The sequence below is a fragment of the Prorops nasuta genome, unplaced genomic scaffold, assembly GCF_024137725.1.
Source record: "Prorops nasuta isolate Cenicafe-Biocafe unplaced genomic scaffold, Cenicafe_Pnas_1.2 PNAS00011, whole genome shotgun sequence".
NCBI classification, from domain to species: Eukaryota; Metazoa; Arthropoda; class Insecta; order Hymenoptera; family Bethylidae; genus Prorops; species Prorops nasuta.
Window position 1 is genome coordinate 595,439 of NW_027116808.1, and position 15,342 is coordinate 610,780.

At 37.7% G+C, this 15,342-nt stretch overlaps 1 protein-coding gene across 1 annotated transcript in view; it reads left to right on the plus strand.

The window, feature by feature from the left end:
• Positions 1 to 15,342, plus strand: part of LOC136777673 (neurexin 1-like) — a 193,835-nt gene that overhangs the window by 70,138 nt on the left and 108,355 nt on the right. The window contains exons 3-4 of the mRNA XM_066734143.1: positions 2,968 to 3,115; positions 10,359 to 10,418. Of these exons, the coding sequence (XP_066590240.1) occupies positions 2,968 to 3,115; positions 10,359 to 10,418 (208 nt within the window). The remainder of the gene's footprint in view (positions 1 to 2,967; positions 3,116 to 10,358; positions 10,419 to 15,342) is intronic.

Here is a 15,342-nt window from a genome sequence, read left to right on the forward strand (position 1 = left end):
ACAAGTTACAAAAAATAAATATCTATCTCGAGAGTTGGGGGTTTACAGCTAGAAAATAGGGTGGATATAGGACAAAACGGACAGCGTCAGATATTGGAAATACGATTGTACGAAGTATCAGTAGTAGCGGAGAGCCGGCAAGTGGCGAGGTATGGTTATAAGAACCGCAAGAGCACGCGAGGATAACCCCATAGATCATTTATGGCCAAATAATTCGATAGTCCCGATGCGCCATTTAATAAAGTCGATATCCAACCGCTGTAAAGCCACCGGCTGCCATTCTTTCGCGAAATAAAACCTCTGCTCTTCCATCCTCCCTCTCCTCTGGAATTTTATCGCGAACGATTAATAACGAACACGCTTTTTAATAAAGCACGTAACAGCTCTCCAGTAAAATTCAACTAACCATGTGTTTGGTCTTTGCGAGACTCGCTCCAAAGTTTTGGATTAAGACGGAGAAAGATAAATATAAGACACATTTTAGAAGAGTAAATAAAAGACTGAAATTGGAAGACTGTGCGATTTTTCCAATTGGTATAGGCCAATGAGAGAAGATTGTGCGAGGTCTGGAGATTAAATATTTATACGCTTTAGAAGGAGGGGGAAGGGGGGGGGGGGGGTAAGAGGGAACGAGGAAAGGAGGAAAAGAGGATAGAGTGGAGAAGTAGGAATTCGTCGCGCGAGAAGTTCGTCAGCTGAGGTGAGGATTGAGGTCTCCGGAGTCGTTCTATTCGCGGCTGCTGGCCAATGGACGGGTGGCAAAGGGAACGGAAAGACGAAGTGGAACTTGATGGGAGGGGGGAAGGTCCCAGTTGTACAGAGATAAATTCATTCCGAAGTTCGCCGGGTTAAGAATGTCCGGGTCCTTGTTCCCTCGCTCTCTTGTCTGAGAAGAAAAAAGATTAAAGAAAAAACAAGTTTTCGCCAAATCCTCCAAGTGGTAAAGTGGAAATTGCTTGCAGCTTGAATAACCAATGGTATACGTCAATGATTTAATCAAAGAACGCACTGTTAACGACGGTGAAATAAAACAGTTCTAAAGAATAATCGAACATGTGTTATACACGATTTTTAATTTTCCTTGCTAACAATTGCATTTATTTAGGGCTATTTTAATGAAAATTGTCATCACGAATTTTACTACAAAAATAGGGTAATAATATTCTCAAGTAAATCGGATGATAGCAGCAACGAAAGGCATTGATAACTCGAGCATGTGTTAAGAGAAATAGTAACCGGAGAGCTTTGACGAACGCGCTAATTTAGACGGGTATTCTGTTTATGTTCAATGTATACTAGCTGTGTTCGGGACTTAGTCAAATAGAACAGATTACGAGGATTAATACGACGTAGACACAGAGCAACCGTGGTTTATAGGTACTCGGGAGAGAGTTTCAGCTAGCTTATACTGCTGTGCAACTAACGCATCGTTCTGTGATATTAGTGTAGTAAAATAACAGTGATACGAGTTAAGCTTGTGCATTCATAAAGAAGAATCTTGATATGGCAGCGATGAGCTATGTTTGGAGAGAAGTGTCAAGTGACCTCGGTTGTTTTGCGTGGTTTTATGCATGTTTTTTTCATTGTTTGTTTTATTTTTTTTCCTGTCAGTTGTGTCACTTGTTCGTGCGTGCTCGCCACCCCCACTCTGCCGCTTCGATCCCCCCCTTACTGCTATACTACTACTACTCTTACTACTCGCAGTAGTATAGCACTAGCATTCTACACACACGAGCAGTACTCGGTCCAACTGTAGCGCAGCTCACGTGAATACACATTCACTAACAGTCACTATTGATTGTCTCTTGACGTGAGAGGAATCTCGCGTAGTAACGTGTGCCCCGAATCCTTGATCCAGGATCTCGACAAGTATTTGAACGATAATAAAATATTACCAAAATAACGCTTCGAATTCCTCGCTACTGTGCAATTCTGCCTCGAGTCGATCAAATCCAACTCCTTTCTAGGATTCCAACTCGCGCCTAATCTTTATTCTTCCCTTGATCATTGTCGTGCAGCAAACATAGTGTCAGAAACGTTCCTGAAACGTGGCAACGTGTCAGATTGAGTCTTGGAACGTTGCAGGAACGTTCTTGATATATACGAGCCATTCAAGTGGAGTAGAAATTGGTAAATTAAACATTTTTAACACTCGGTATAGCTATAACGAATCTTTGGTGCAAAGTGGAAAATTTGCTCGTTATATTCGTTTCATCGATTTGCATGGATTCTGCAGGTGTAAATATTCTCTTGATACTGTTTTTTCAACGAGTCGGGTGACCTTGACCCAGGATACGTTTTCCAATCCCGTTGGATTCGCTGCATTCGTTAAACCTTAATCCGATAAAATATTAGGCTTCGTCTCGTGCAGGGTTAGTGTATATTTATGGGATTAAAGGTGTCCTAAGGATTTTTTCAGAATGGATCTTGATGTAACGTTTTACAAGCAAAATAAATAAATTTTTATTCTGCAGCAAAGGACATGCGTCCTCCCTTTATCCCCACCTTTTTTGCGTATAAAACGTGTATGTGTGAGATGCTGCTAGTCCAAGGTCGATTTGGTAGGTGCGGATGGCACACAACGTGGGGGTGGCGCGATCTCTGAGTCATCGAGTAGAACTACTTGCTCCTGTGAACGTGCATTATACTACTTATTTCTACCATATGAAAATATTTTATCATTCAACGCCATATGTTCTATACAAATAATAAAAAATTCTAATCTTAAAAATTCTATACTCCAAAGTATCCAAACATAATAAACCACTAAATTAATTAAAACAATCAACTCACACCATTCTCATGTATGTCTCGCGCACTAACGAAATTTCATTATTTTTAAACAAAGCTCGACCTTTTTTTATTGTAAAAAAAAGCCTCGAGCGTTGCCTGAATAACAATAATCGTACAGTTTGTACTTTATATTGATTCTGTTGCTGAATACACTTGCGTTGTTTTATGTTACAGAGTTTACGGAATACGTTCGTCAGTAATACAAGTGATGCATGCGAGACACGTGACCCTTGCCAACATGGCGGGATTTGCATTTCGACGGACAGTGGTCCAATTTGTGAATGCAGGACTGGTGATTACGAAGGCGCATTTTGCGAAAAGGGTGAGCTCTTTTTTTATCCAATACACTTGCTCGTACACCTCATTTTTTCACAGGAATATTTTCAAATTTCTTACAGGTGTGATTCGCAGGTATAAATATAGCAAAATAATGATAAAAATGTTCAAACCGTTCGAATAGCGTTCCAATGAAAACCTTTGTTCGTTCAGTCGGTTAAGGACGATAAATTTATCAATATACCAATGATAAACGACAATGTCACAAAAGCTAGTGGCAATTACTAATTATGCGTATCTATATTAGTCTAAATTTAGGTGTCCTCTGCACGATAGAAACAGCTACAACATTATGCGATAATATATTTGAACACATAAGCACGTTAATTTGGTAAATATCCTCTGATTATCCTTTGCAATATCATCCCATTATAACAGCACACTCGCTATGACAAAATACGAAATTACGACAAACAAGCTTTTCTTCTCCAGAAGGAATAATACGTCACTGTCGTATCTCTCGGAGAAATTGTCAACGCTTATTTCCAGCGTAGTTTTAGTATTTCAACTGTATATGCTATAGCTATATATCATCGTAAGACACATATACAGGGCTTCTAACTCTTCTAGCAAACAAAATTAAAATATTTCGCAATTTGCGGACGAGTGAGTTATTTTAATACCGATTTATTAGCGAGAACACACGAGCATGTGGAGAAATTACTCGAGGCGTGTCTACGTCTATACTGTATGTCTACATATAGAAGCGTCAAAAGGGCAAATTCGAGAGGAACAAAGTAGCCTTTCGAAACAGATATTGCAATTAGACGAAACTCCGCTTCCTGTATTTAAATGACAACACGCAAAAAGCCACGGTATTAGTACGTACGAGGGTAGGTACTAGTTCACTTGAGCCATGGGTTTTACCAAAAGGAGAAAGAGAGACCGCATAGTAAATCGCAATTAAACTAAATCCTCGACGTTACTTAACTAGCCACAAAAAACGTACATATGAACGAAATCTCCCTTCGCGAAATTTTACAGCAAATTCCAAGCAAAATTCTTATTGTATTAAAAATTTACGCATCAGCTTTGATTAAACGTCTGAGATGCTTTTAATTCTTAAGTTATATACCATATGCGGTGTAATATAACAAAACCCAATTAAACATTTGGTTTTTTCTAAATCTAACACGTTATAGGATAAAATTCTACGTGACAAATTGATAAGTACGTACTCGACTACTGCGATCCGAATTAAACATTTGACTTTAATGCGTATATGCATATGATATGGTCGATAACTGCGTCGATGGCTGCCAATTACCACTTGGATCTTTTCTAAACTTTTGATCGAGGTGAATTTGCGTAACGATAGTTCATTATTGGCAAGCTCAAAGGTGTAAAATATCGTTTGCACGTGGGGGACAGCAGGCCATGTCCCTTTATATTGCTTTTTTCAACGGTTTAACAATATGCTGCTCCGCTCGCAATTAATCTCCACGATCCAATAGAAATCAGCAAAATAAACTGCAGCTAGTAGAACTATCGAGTTTCGGCCATACAAAACTATCGCGAATACGCCTTCGTGTAAACAATGTTCAATAAAATTCTCTGCTAACGTATAAGAGTGATTCATGAATTCTATCACTCGAATCAAATTTTCTCCGTTCCAAGGTCAGATACGAAACACATTTTATACGCGATACGTGGGATACAAAGAGGACAAATGCGAGAAACATAGCAAGTAGAGTTAAGAAAACCCCAAGGAGAATAAAAGAGATGGAAAGATCAAAGCTGTTAAAAAAGTGTGCAGGGTATCCGTAATTTATGGCTGGAATGACGTAGAAGAAATTGAACGTTGAAAGTAATGTTAATAGGACAAAAAGAGTTTTCGCTTAAATGGAAAACACATTACAATTGAAGGGAGTATCGTGTAATGAAAGAATTTACAAGTTTGTGCGAGCGAAAGATTAATGGGGTATATAAACGTATTATTTAATAAAAGAAGTTAGGTAGAATCGCGAGAAAAGCTACGAGTTGATATTTCTGCTTTTAGCGTAAAATAATTGATACAAGTATTTCAAATATGGAGTGGAAAATTGAAAGTTAGAAGGTTTTAGCAACCCCCCCCCCCCCCCCATAAGCAGGTGGCAAAAAATCTATTCAATTTGAAAAAGTTAACGCTCAGAGGCAAGTTGCTCAAATGCATCAGCGTGATATATTAATGTTTGGTAAGCACGTTTTCGTATCTCATTTACTTGAAAATTGACGTTTTCCACAGAGCCAAGCTGTCCCGTGGAAAAACTTTAGCAATAACGAGTAATTGCACCCTTGATCGCGTCAATGGGTTCAAATTCGATTTTACTTTGGAAACTTAAATATAATAATTCTTGCTGGCACAATAAAACGACGCGTGCCAAGTTTGAAGCAATTATATTAGTGGACATTCGATATTTAAAAGTCCTTTCCGAGTTATAATTAACAATCGATATTCCACTGTTTTTTATTTTCATTCTTACTTCTGCCATTTGCTTTTATTCCTGCTCTACAAAATCATTCCTGGAAGGTTTATAAATCATCCGATGCATCGTTCGAATATCAATCGCATAACCCAGATCAAGGGGATTTGTTTTAAAGCGTTACTCCTCGAGAATAATATTCCGGTTACGTCTTTTTTATTCCTCAGTAAGCTGCTCATACAAAATGCATAAGACGCGCGAACGATCGATTTTCACAAATAAAAGCGTCGATTTTCGATGAAGGGAGCTTCAAAGCAAATACTTGTCGCTTTTAAATTGACCCATGGAACAATTCCTCTTTAATTCCTGGAGCAATCGTTAACGACTATATTTAATCCAACAAACGTGGTCTTGCTCGTTCCGCGAGAAGGATGCAAGAGTTTCGTCGAGCGGTCTGAAGAAATTTCATTGAAAAATATAACTGAATATTGTAATGTATACAATAGACTATATATAGTAAATGGTGCTGAAGTACGACAGATAATTTAATGGTAAAGGACTTAAAAGGATCTCCCGGTAATTACATCTTTAAAGAATAAAATAATACAACAGAGTGTGTCTGGCTCTGACAATAATAATAGGTTTATCAAGAAACGAGGAGTAGTTAAATCAGAGACTGTAGTTTTATATCGAGTGAAAAGTTAATTTAAATTTGAAAAAGAGCTTGAACGCTGAGATATATACGCGTAACGCAAGAAAGTGTTTCAACAGGAATGATGAAAGAGCAAAAAATAGAAAATTTTTTACAATTCAGAACTCCTGCCTTATTAACGTGTCGTTCGGTGGAATAATAGAGATTAAACTCGTTATTTATAATATGTACGAGTATAGAAGAGAGAAACGAAGAAAAATAGAATCGCGAGTAGAGGAGGAGCTGATAGATATGCAGCTTAAACAAAACAGTTTCACGAGTGAGTTCTTAATGGGCTGAAATTATTTTCTGGGACGCCATTTATAAAGCTCTTTGTCCTGGCAAGCAGATTACACGGCTAGCATGGGCAGGAAGTTCAAGTGAAATAAGAACGAAATGAGAGCGGATTGTAAGAAGTTTGAACTAACTTGAATTTTAATTAGCAGTCCTTACAGGAAGACTAAAACATTTTATTATTTTTTTCCTATTTTTTTGTCTGTGTTTTTTAAATAGCTATTAAGGCAAGAGTGGAGGTCCGAAAGGAATAAGGAAGGAAAGCCGAAGAAGAGTGTTCTTTATGGCTAATGAGATAGGAACCGAATGCTAAAGGTTATTACAAGGAGAAGTAGTCAGAGGGACAAGGACGAGTTGATTATTATGAAATTTACAGAATCTGCTATAATAATGACAGAGAGACACTTGGATTTTTTAGTGAACTATACACACAGAGTATACCTATAAATATTTATACACATTATTACAAGCAAGAAGAAACTTCGATCGACCATGCAATTGCGAATAATTGGTCAACGAGCACAGCTTGAAATTATTAATAAATTGAATGAGCTGATACCCAACACGTCTTTGCTATTAACGGAGCGACCTTCCACCATATACCCATCTCGAAAATAATACTTATGAATATTTAACGAGGCTTCGTACGAAAAGGCGAAAAAGTGCAGAAAAAATTAATCTTTGATATGAAATAAAATGGCTAACAAGCATATTAGCCAAGAAAGAAATTTTTCCCACGATAGAACTGGATTTTTATCATAAAACTTGTACCCCGACAGAAAACTGTTCATCTTGGTTTTTGGGTAATGCTATAATGCTAGCTTGGGATTATCTAAATCTCTCAGTTTGGGCTCACGGATCAACCAACGCAATCTACAAAGCTCCTTTGAAAGGCAATGCGCGTTTCCAGTGAGAATAATCCAAATTACCGCAATCTGTGATCATGTTCTTTGGCAAACACGTGAATTCCTCGAGCTTCTACTTGTGTTCGTATATATTAAAGGCATTTGGTACATAAGCTGATAGAAATAATAAATTCTCATGCTTGTCTCTATCGTGTTTAGAATATTTTGAAATAGAAATTTGAATTATTTGCTTGGAGAGTTTTCGAAACGATCGGAGGAAATTTATATTGGGATAGAACGAATGCAAAAATAGTTTTAAGCAATCCAATCGCGATTTGATAAGTTTTTAAATATTTTAGAGTGAAATTTTCAGGAGTACATAGGGTCGGGAGAAATTGGGTGGGGTATGTAAATGTATTTGTGAAGAGTGGGTGTTTTCTTTTTTAGTGATTCCAAGCCATGCTAAGCTGGCAATGCGAGCTTCGGCCTTGTCGTTATTGCGTGGGAGACCAGTCACACGAGACTGTTGATTGTTGACCCACTTTTCCTATTATATACTCCACTACCGGCTTTCTCCAGCACGTGACTGATAACTCGACCCTAAAGTTCACCGCTATTTTCCTCGAGCCCTCTTTTTACCAAAATCCTGAGCCACAGGATGCAGTCGAAATACTTTTTTAAGATTTTAAATTGTTAAATTACGAACGAAAAAATTTACCCATTTTATCAATTAATTTACTGTCTATATAAAAACAGCATAATTGTTGTATGCAATATGCAAATCACAAGTTGACTTGGCCTTGTAGTTACTGCACTCACGCAACGAGCTGCTAATTATACATGCAAATTATAAATGATAAGTCTACAATGCGTAATAACTCAGAAATTGTAATACCTAATGAAATGAGGAACAACTATTGGTATTTCTGCCTAGTGTTTATTTTTCTAAATATCTTATTAATTCAAAAATCTATACCAAATCTTCTCTCCTATTGAATTTATCCTATAAATCTACCTGACGAAACTTCCATAGTTCGTGCATTGAGATATAATATAAAAATTTGTATAAGTGCGAAAATAGAGTGATATTCTAGCAATATTTTATATTTCCTCATTTTATTAGAATACAACAAATCATATTTATCAAGTTTACAGTGTTATGCATAGGATTTCTTAATTTTTATATAAAAAATGTTATCCAAAGCTCTGTACAGCGTTTACTTATTCCCAGTAGCCTTTGAAAAATATATTCAAACAAAGTTATAAAAGTTTTGATTAAAGCTGCAAAGATTTGATAGGCATGGATATAGGGACTGAAAAATGAATAATCGAAAAATGAGAAAGTTGTTGAAAATGTTCCATTGGCACTGCATTGCGAATGAGGCTGAAAATTGGCCAACTTCCAACCGTGCACAAAGCTGTTGATCGTTGACCCACTTTTCGCTGTGTGCGTGCACTTTCCTTGCGCTCTGCTCGTACAAACACACACACACACACACACGCACATAACAAAAGTACGCAAATACTCGCAAGGCTCGAATACTTTCTAATTCAGTTAGCAGCGACGCGCTGATAACGGGTGAAAAACGTTGCACCGGAATCTTCTATCTGAATCTACGAAAGCATCCGTTTCAGAAAAGACGGAATTTGTACAACTTAGATTTCCTTGGGAGAATGCAAATTGCAAACAAAGAGAAAAAATCCTAAATTGAAGGCAAATGCACCTTTTATCCAATATAAAGAATAAATAGAACTATAAAATTTCCATCTTAATCCATTTCTTTATGCTCTCGCAATGACGCTTTTCTTCGAACCATATATAGTCCAGCTAAATTGTTTCTCAGTAGTCAATACCAATAACTGATTCGACTCATTAACGCAAGGATACGACTTGCAGTCACTCGCTTTGTTCGCGGTAAGAAAATTGCTATAAATTCAAGGTAAACCATCGAAAGATAGCAACTCTGGCCCATATTATTCGTGCCCCGCAGAACAAATAAATTTCTCAGTAGTAGAAATCAATCATCGATCCTACATCTAAAATTCGAGCATTCTTTGCAAGAGACAGGTATATTTTAATAAGGGAGCAATATTGATCGAATTCCATGAAATAAAATAGAATGTTGAACCTATATATATGTCCTGGCAAAAAGGATTATTATTTATAAGTAAATCTTGGCTGCCTCGTTGAAATTTCCTGAATTATTCTGGAATATAAACCAAACGAGTGGATTCGGTGTATCCTTGCAACTGTACAGCATATGTATAATACATTTGTGGCTGTGGATCGATGAACGAAATGCGTACACGTGGCGTGTAGGAACGCACGTTGGCTTTTTCCAATCGTTCTCTCGAGGCTTGAAATAGCCTTATGCTAGTATCCTTTTTACACGAAACCAGCCTTGCCTTACCTTGGAGCTTTGCAGCACTGAGCTGGCACAAGCACTTTTACGAGCAAAACTGTGCTCAAGCTGGATTATTGTTTTCACCAGAACTACTGCTACACGTGAACTTTTGCACAGGATTCTTGGAACGAAAGGTGAAAATCTCGTGAAACGATTACTCCACGTTTTGAATACCCCCAGAAGCGATTTCCACTTTGCATTTTGCCAATTTGCCATAAAATATTGATCTTCTTTTATTTGCCATTTACGATCGATAATTCCATATCATTTTCCAAATGTATTACTGCCATTATTCGTGAATGTATAATGCACGAATTTTATACTCGGCCCAACGATATTTCATTGATTTTTATTTATCGTTCTTTTTTTTTCTCTTAATCTGGTAATACACAAAACGTGTAAAGTTGCATTGTAAGTTTGAGCATACACAGTTTTAAACAAATGCATTCCCACGACCGCACTACAACCATAAAGTGGATTTAAGTCGTAACAAGGAGTCTCGGTGTTTGTCGTTTTTCTTTCGTTTAACTAGGAGGCCAAGCATGGTTCTGTTTCTTACTTTCTTTCTCTTTGTTTTTCTGTTTCGTCGTAGAAGCATGGAGTACGGTGCTGCCTACGGCTGGTGCTGGCAATTACTGGCCATGGGATTACAGTGAGTCTCGCTAATTACTAATCTTACCCTTAGCAATAATGCAGAACAGCAGCTTAGGTAGAACGCAGCGTTGTGCCCTTATTAGTCTCATCTCCGCTAAGGGTAGCGATATTACCTACTTGTACGTGATCTGTCACCTCTTAATGCCTCGACCAATTAATTTTCTTTTCAGCACAAATTGCTACAATAAACCAGAATTTTACATGCTTTCCGATATTGCTCCTTTATAGCTCCCTTAGAAAAACACAGCAAACGTAAGTATAACGATACAAATGCTCCAATAAATTTGCTAATCGTTTATATAATGCACTTTGTAAAACAAATAGTTTATATGTGTGTGTAAAACTACCTTGGATTATTTATGTATATTTTATCACTTGGAAAATGGTAATTAACAAATAAGCTAGAATAACCTCTGTTTATAAATTTACAGTAATTACTTTAATATTTATTTCCAAAATAATCTTAGATACGATTGATGATAATTACACAAATATAATCTTTATTTGTGTTACAAAATACATAATGTATCGAAGTCTGCTTCTTAGCAGGATCATAACTCTGAGCTACAGTCGAGAATTAATCGTTCCAACAGGAAAAGTCTTGTTTCCCTTGTTGCTTCGTCTAGAAAAGGCTTGGCCAAGAATGTCTGTAGTCCCTCTTTCGTTAGATCGAAGAGAGCTTCTGGTAGTTAAAAGAGACAGATACTGTCAGATAGCCAGTAGAGGAAATAAGAGTGTGTTAGAGAGGGGTGGGGGGAATTACAGTGTGGTGGAGTGGTCAGGGGGTGGGTATTGGGTAGCACATAGCTATAGTACAAAGTGTAGCAATGTCCTGGCACAAAGCCACTCGCAGAAAAACAATGCTAACGCTTGCAATGTTCCACCGTCAAGTGTGTTAAGCGATTAAGCCATCCGTTTTTTAGCCAGCTATACTTTTCAATTGCCCTGGCTGTTAATTTAATAATATCCAGTTACGCAAAAGGTTTTAATTTACAGAGTGTTTTTTGAGTTATGTAAAAAAGCAAGAACGATGCCTGACTTTGCAACAGAGGGAGTTTCTCTGTTTTACCACATATATATAGTACACAAATACACGATACCGAAGAAAAAACATTGGTATAGGTATATAGTGGAATATGGCAGGGGGTTGGTTAAAGGAAGGCAGCTAAAGTTTCCAGAATGTAATATTCTCCCTGCGCAAGATTTATGCCGTGGCTAGAACGTGGATTACCAAAGCTCGTTTTCTTACTGTGTTATAACGTGTCAGGCTTGAAAGGATTGCTAATTAAGTTTTTCCTCGACTCTCCTTATTGTTTCTTCTTTCCACTCGAGTCTTTCTTGTACACAAGACTCGCGTTACTTTTGCTGCTGTAAAATCATCCATTTAAACTATTTTTCTAGCTCTCTATGCTAACCTTACGTTTGAAGTTTTAAAACGGCTATAGAAAAAGTATGGAAAATGTAGCTTGAAAATTTTTAATTTTAATTGATCCAGCAAAAACTTTGCAGACTAATAAAATATCCGTGAAAGGTACACGACCGGTAAATGAAATTTATGAAAATGGATGAATATTTAATTGACGCGTGGAAGACGAATTACGAAAATTTCTACGCGCAAAGCAAGCGTCGGGTCATTTTTAAAGTAAATTAAATGTTGTACTCCGTCTCTCTCTCTCTCTCTCTCTCTCTCTCTCTCTCTCTCTCTCTCTCTCTCTCTCTCTCTCTGCTTGCAGTATTTAAAAGGAATTTTATTTTTTTTGCTGTTTCAAGCGATGATCCACCGACTGTTCCTCGTGTATGGAATAATTGATGAAAATAAGATGTAGTTTTGCTTAAAAAGAAGAAGACAGTCAAGGAAGAAAGTTATAAATTTCGTTGCAAGCTGTAAAGCGCGTTCGTTATAGTTGTTTAGCAACTATTTTCTTCGCGTAGCAGGCTAACAGCAATGCTTTCTGTGGCCGCTGCGTCCAAACCAATCCAAACTGCTGCTGGTTAACCATAAGTGCCTTCGCTGCTGAATACAGCGAAAATTTGCTGTTCCGAAGAGTTTCTCAGTTTTTTTCTGGACTCGGCGCTCTCGTAATGAGAAAGCGTTTTCGATATAACAAGCTATACTTCTTTTCACGAGGTAACCACGCTCTTTCTCGCAGCTAACTATAACTCTAGTTTTCCCACTCTTCGCTCATTCCTCCGCCCTATCCACGGTACACTAAACCTTTATCTTCTTTGCGAGCTTTTATGACTCTGGGGCAATTATAAGTCTATACAATGATACGAGCACACGAATACGAGAACTCGTTTTCCAATAAAGCTAACCTTCTGTGGAAACAGGAACGCTGTAAAGGACTTAATATTTATTAAAATTATAAAACAAAATTTAAAATCATCTATACATGCACGATTATTCATTGTTTTTAAATAGGCATTTACTGCGTTTTTACATTTATATTATGAGTATAATTTTGTGACTCGTTAAAAAGGTATTGGGATTCTCATTATTGCATACTTTCCGTCAACTTTTACACCATGCATGGATTATAGATCTTCGATGGAAGGATAATTGAGATAAATGGACGTATATCAGTGATAGAAGTTTCTAGTTGAGGTGCATAATAAAGTAGTAAAGTGTAACGAGGTAATTAGAATTTGCAAATATAGTCCTCTCTTTCGTATATATATATATATATATATATATACCAGTAAATAACAGTACAGAATTACTAAGCAAAATCAGAATAAAAATATGAAAAATCGTCGAGTCTTGATCCACTCATGGCCCAAGCATTGTGCCAAGATTGACGCGTAATATTACACCAGCCAATATCGGGTCTCGGTATTTCCTACATGCAGATTACGAAGATGACGTGAAAGGAGTATGAGAGAGCGATGTTAAAAATGGTGAATTAATCCGATTACGTTAATTGAAGTACTTAAGCCTTGATTATTGGTTTGGAGAAAAGCTTTTGTCAAGTGAGGATTGAAGCGGTATTACGCGGAGGATGGTGGTTGGAGGATTACGTGAATAGGGGTAGGAGTAGGAGGGGGGGGGGGGGGGTGAAGTAGGTGGAGTAGGAGGAGGGTAAGGTCAAATGACATTATGAGGCATTAACCGCATTCGCCACGAGGGAGCAGCCGCATCAATGCCATCCGCAATAACCAACGGACGACTGGAATGTATAGCATCGGTGCTCGCTAGTTATGCAAATTAGGGACTAAACACCGTCGACGCGGAACTGCCATTGATATCAAAGGCCTGAGTCAAGTTTATATCAGTCTCTCTCCCAATTCTGTTTACTTCCTCTTGTAAATTATGATTTACAGCTATTGCGCCCAAATTAGCCCAACTTCAACACTCGTGCGGCGTCGTTCCTTATTCTTGGTGCAGCTGTGTGTGTACGTGCCGTACCGTATGTAGTATGACGGTCCAAGCAGAAGAGCAAATTTTGACAATGCTCGTCGGATGCTTCGAATCGTAAAAAAGACAACGATTTTTCGCTTCTCATTGAGCTGAAAGTCAAACTCGAACTACGCGAAACATCGTTCGGAGCCAGCTGATGGTACGTAGCAGTTGATTAATTTTTTATTTCAAAAGAAAAATAGCGAATATCAATCTGGTATTGTCAAGGGAGTCTGGGATGGAAGAGTCGTGAATTTTGAACACGATTGCAAATAAATAGCAGGTCGAGTGGGCAAAATACCATTTTCATTGAGGATTCTCCAACGAGACGGTGGAACCAGACCCAGCTCATTTTTCCAATCATCGAAACCGTAAAAACACTTCATTTTTCCAATCTCAACTGCAATTTATTTAAAATAAATTCAATTTTCCAGCTTTCCGCGAAAAAGGAATGTAGGAAGTCTGCAGTGGCACATTGCGCAAGTCCGATGGTAAAACAAACAGTGGAATGGATTATGTAAAACGGAAGGACTACTCTTTTCAATTTCTTGCAGCGGAAACTCTGATGGATTCTCGTAGAATGCACATTGGTTGGAAGGAGCTCGTTTCGTGAAAATTCTTGTAGCGTGTCTGTTGCAGCAACGGATTTTCACGAGAGCCCCAGCCTCGATTCCTCCGTTTGGCTCGCGACTGTTATGCGGGGCGACTCGAGAACTGTGCTCAGTGTGTGCCCGTAGGACTCCAAAGATGCTCCAGAGAGTTTGGCATTAGTCCTTGTGGCGAACAGTCTCCAACCAACGCATATACATAGATATAATATATACATGCAGATTGCAACCAAAATACACACACTCTTTCAAACAACATTATTCAAACTTTATGAATTTTTTATCAACCTAAAACTGAATCCCTTTAGCTCTAGTCTGCTTTAAATAATCTATTTAATCCGAGTGTGCACAAACGCAATCTTCAATAATATAAAACGGGAAATAATTGTTTATAAATCAACCGATAATAGCGAGAATGCAAATTTCACTCGGCCCTTAATTATTCAAAGTTTTCTCTTTGGAATAGAATCTTGCAATAATTTACAATGCAACTATTAATTTATATAATTCCAGTCCTGCTTTTCAATATTGACTATCGACCGATCGTACCAAAGCTTTAAAAATTGATTATTAATTATGGTGGACAGTCGCAATTCTAATTAGTAAAAATTTATTCCTTTCCGTTAAACTTTCAGGATTTTCTTTGCCAGGTTTGCCGTTGATTTATATGGGGTGTATCGAGTACAGTGTTGGGAAGAGATACTCGTGAAAGTATATATACATATACATATATATAGCTAGTAGTACGTAGTATTACTACTGCACTAGTGGTAGTAGTAAAAAACAACTTTTACGTTATCGTTGGTCCTTCCGTTGGCTGTGACTGTTATCAGGGAGCTGAAAAACTCGCTTCCTGCCTTATTTTGCATTTTTCGACATTTCTGCCAACGACGTGTAACATTAAGCGATGGCGCGTT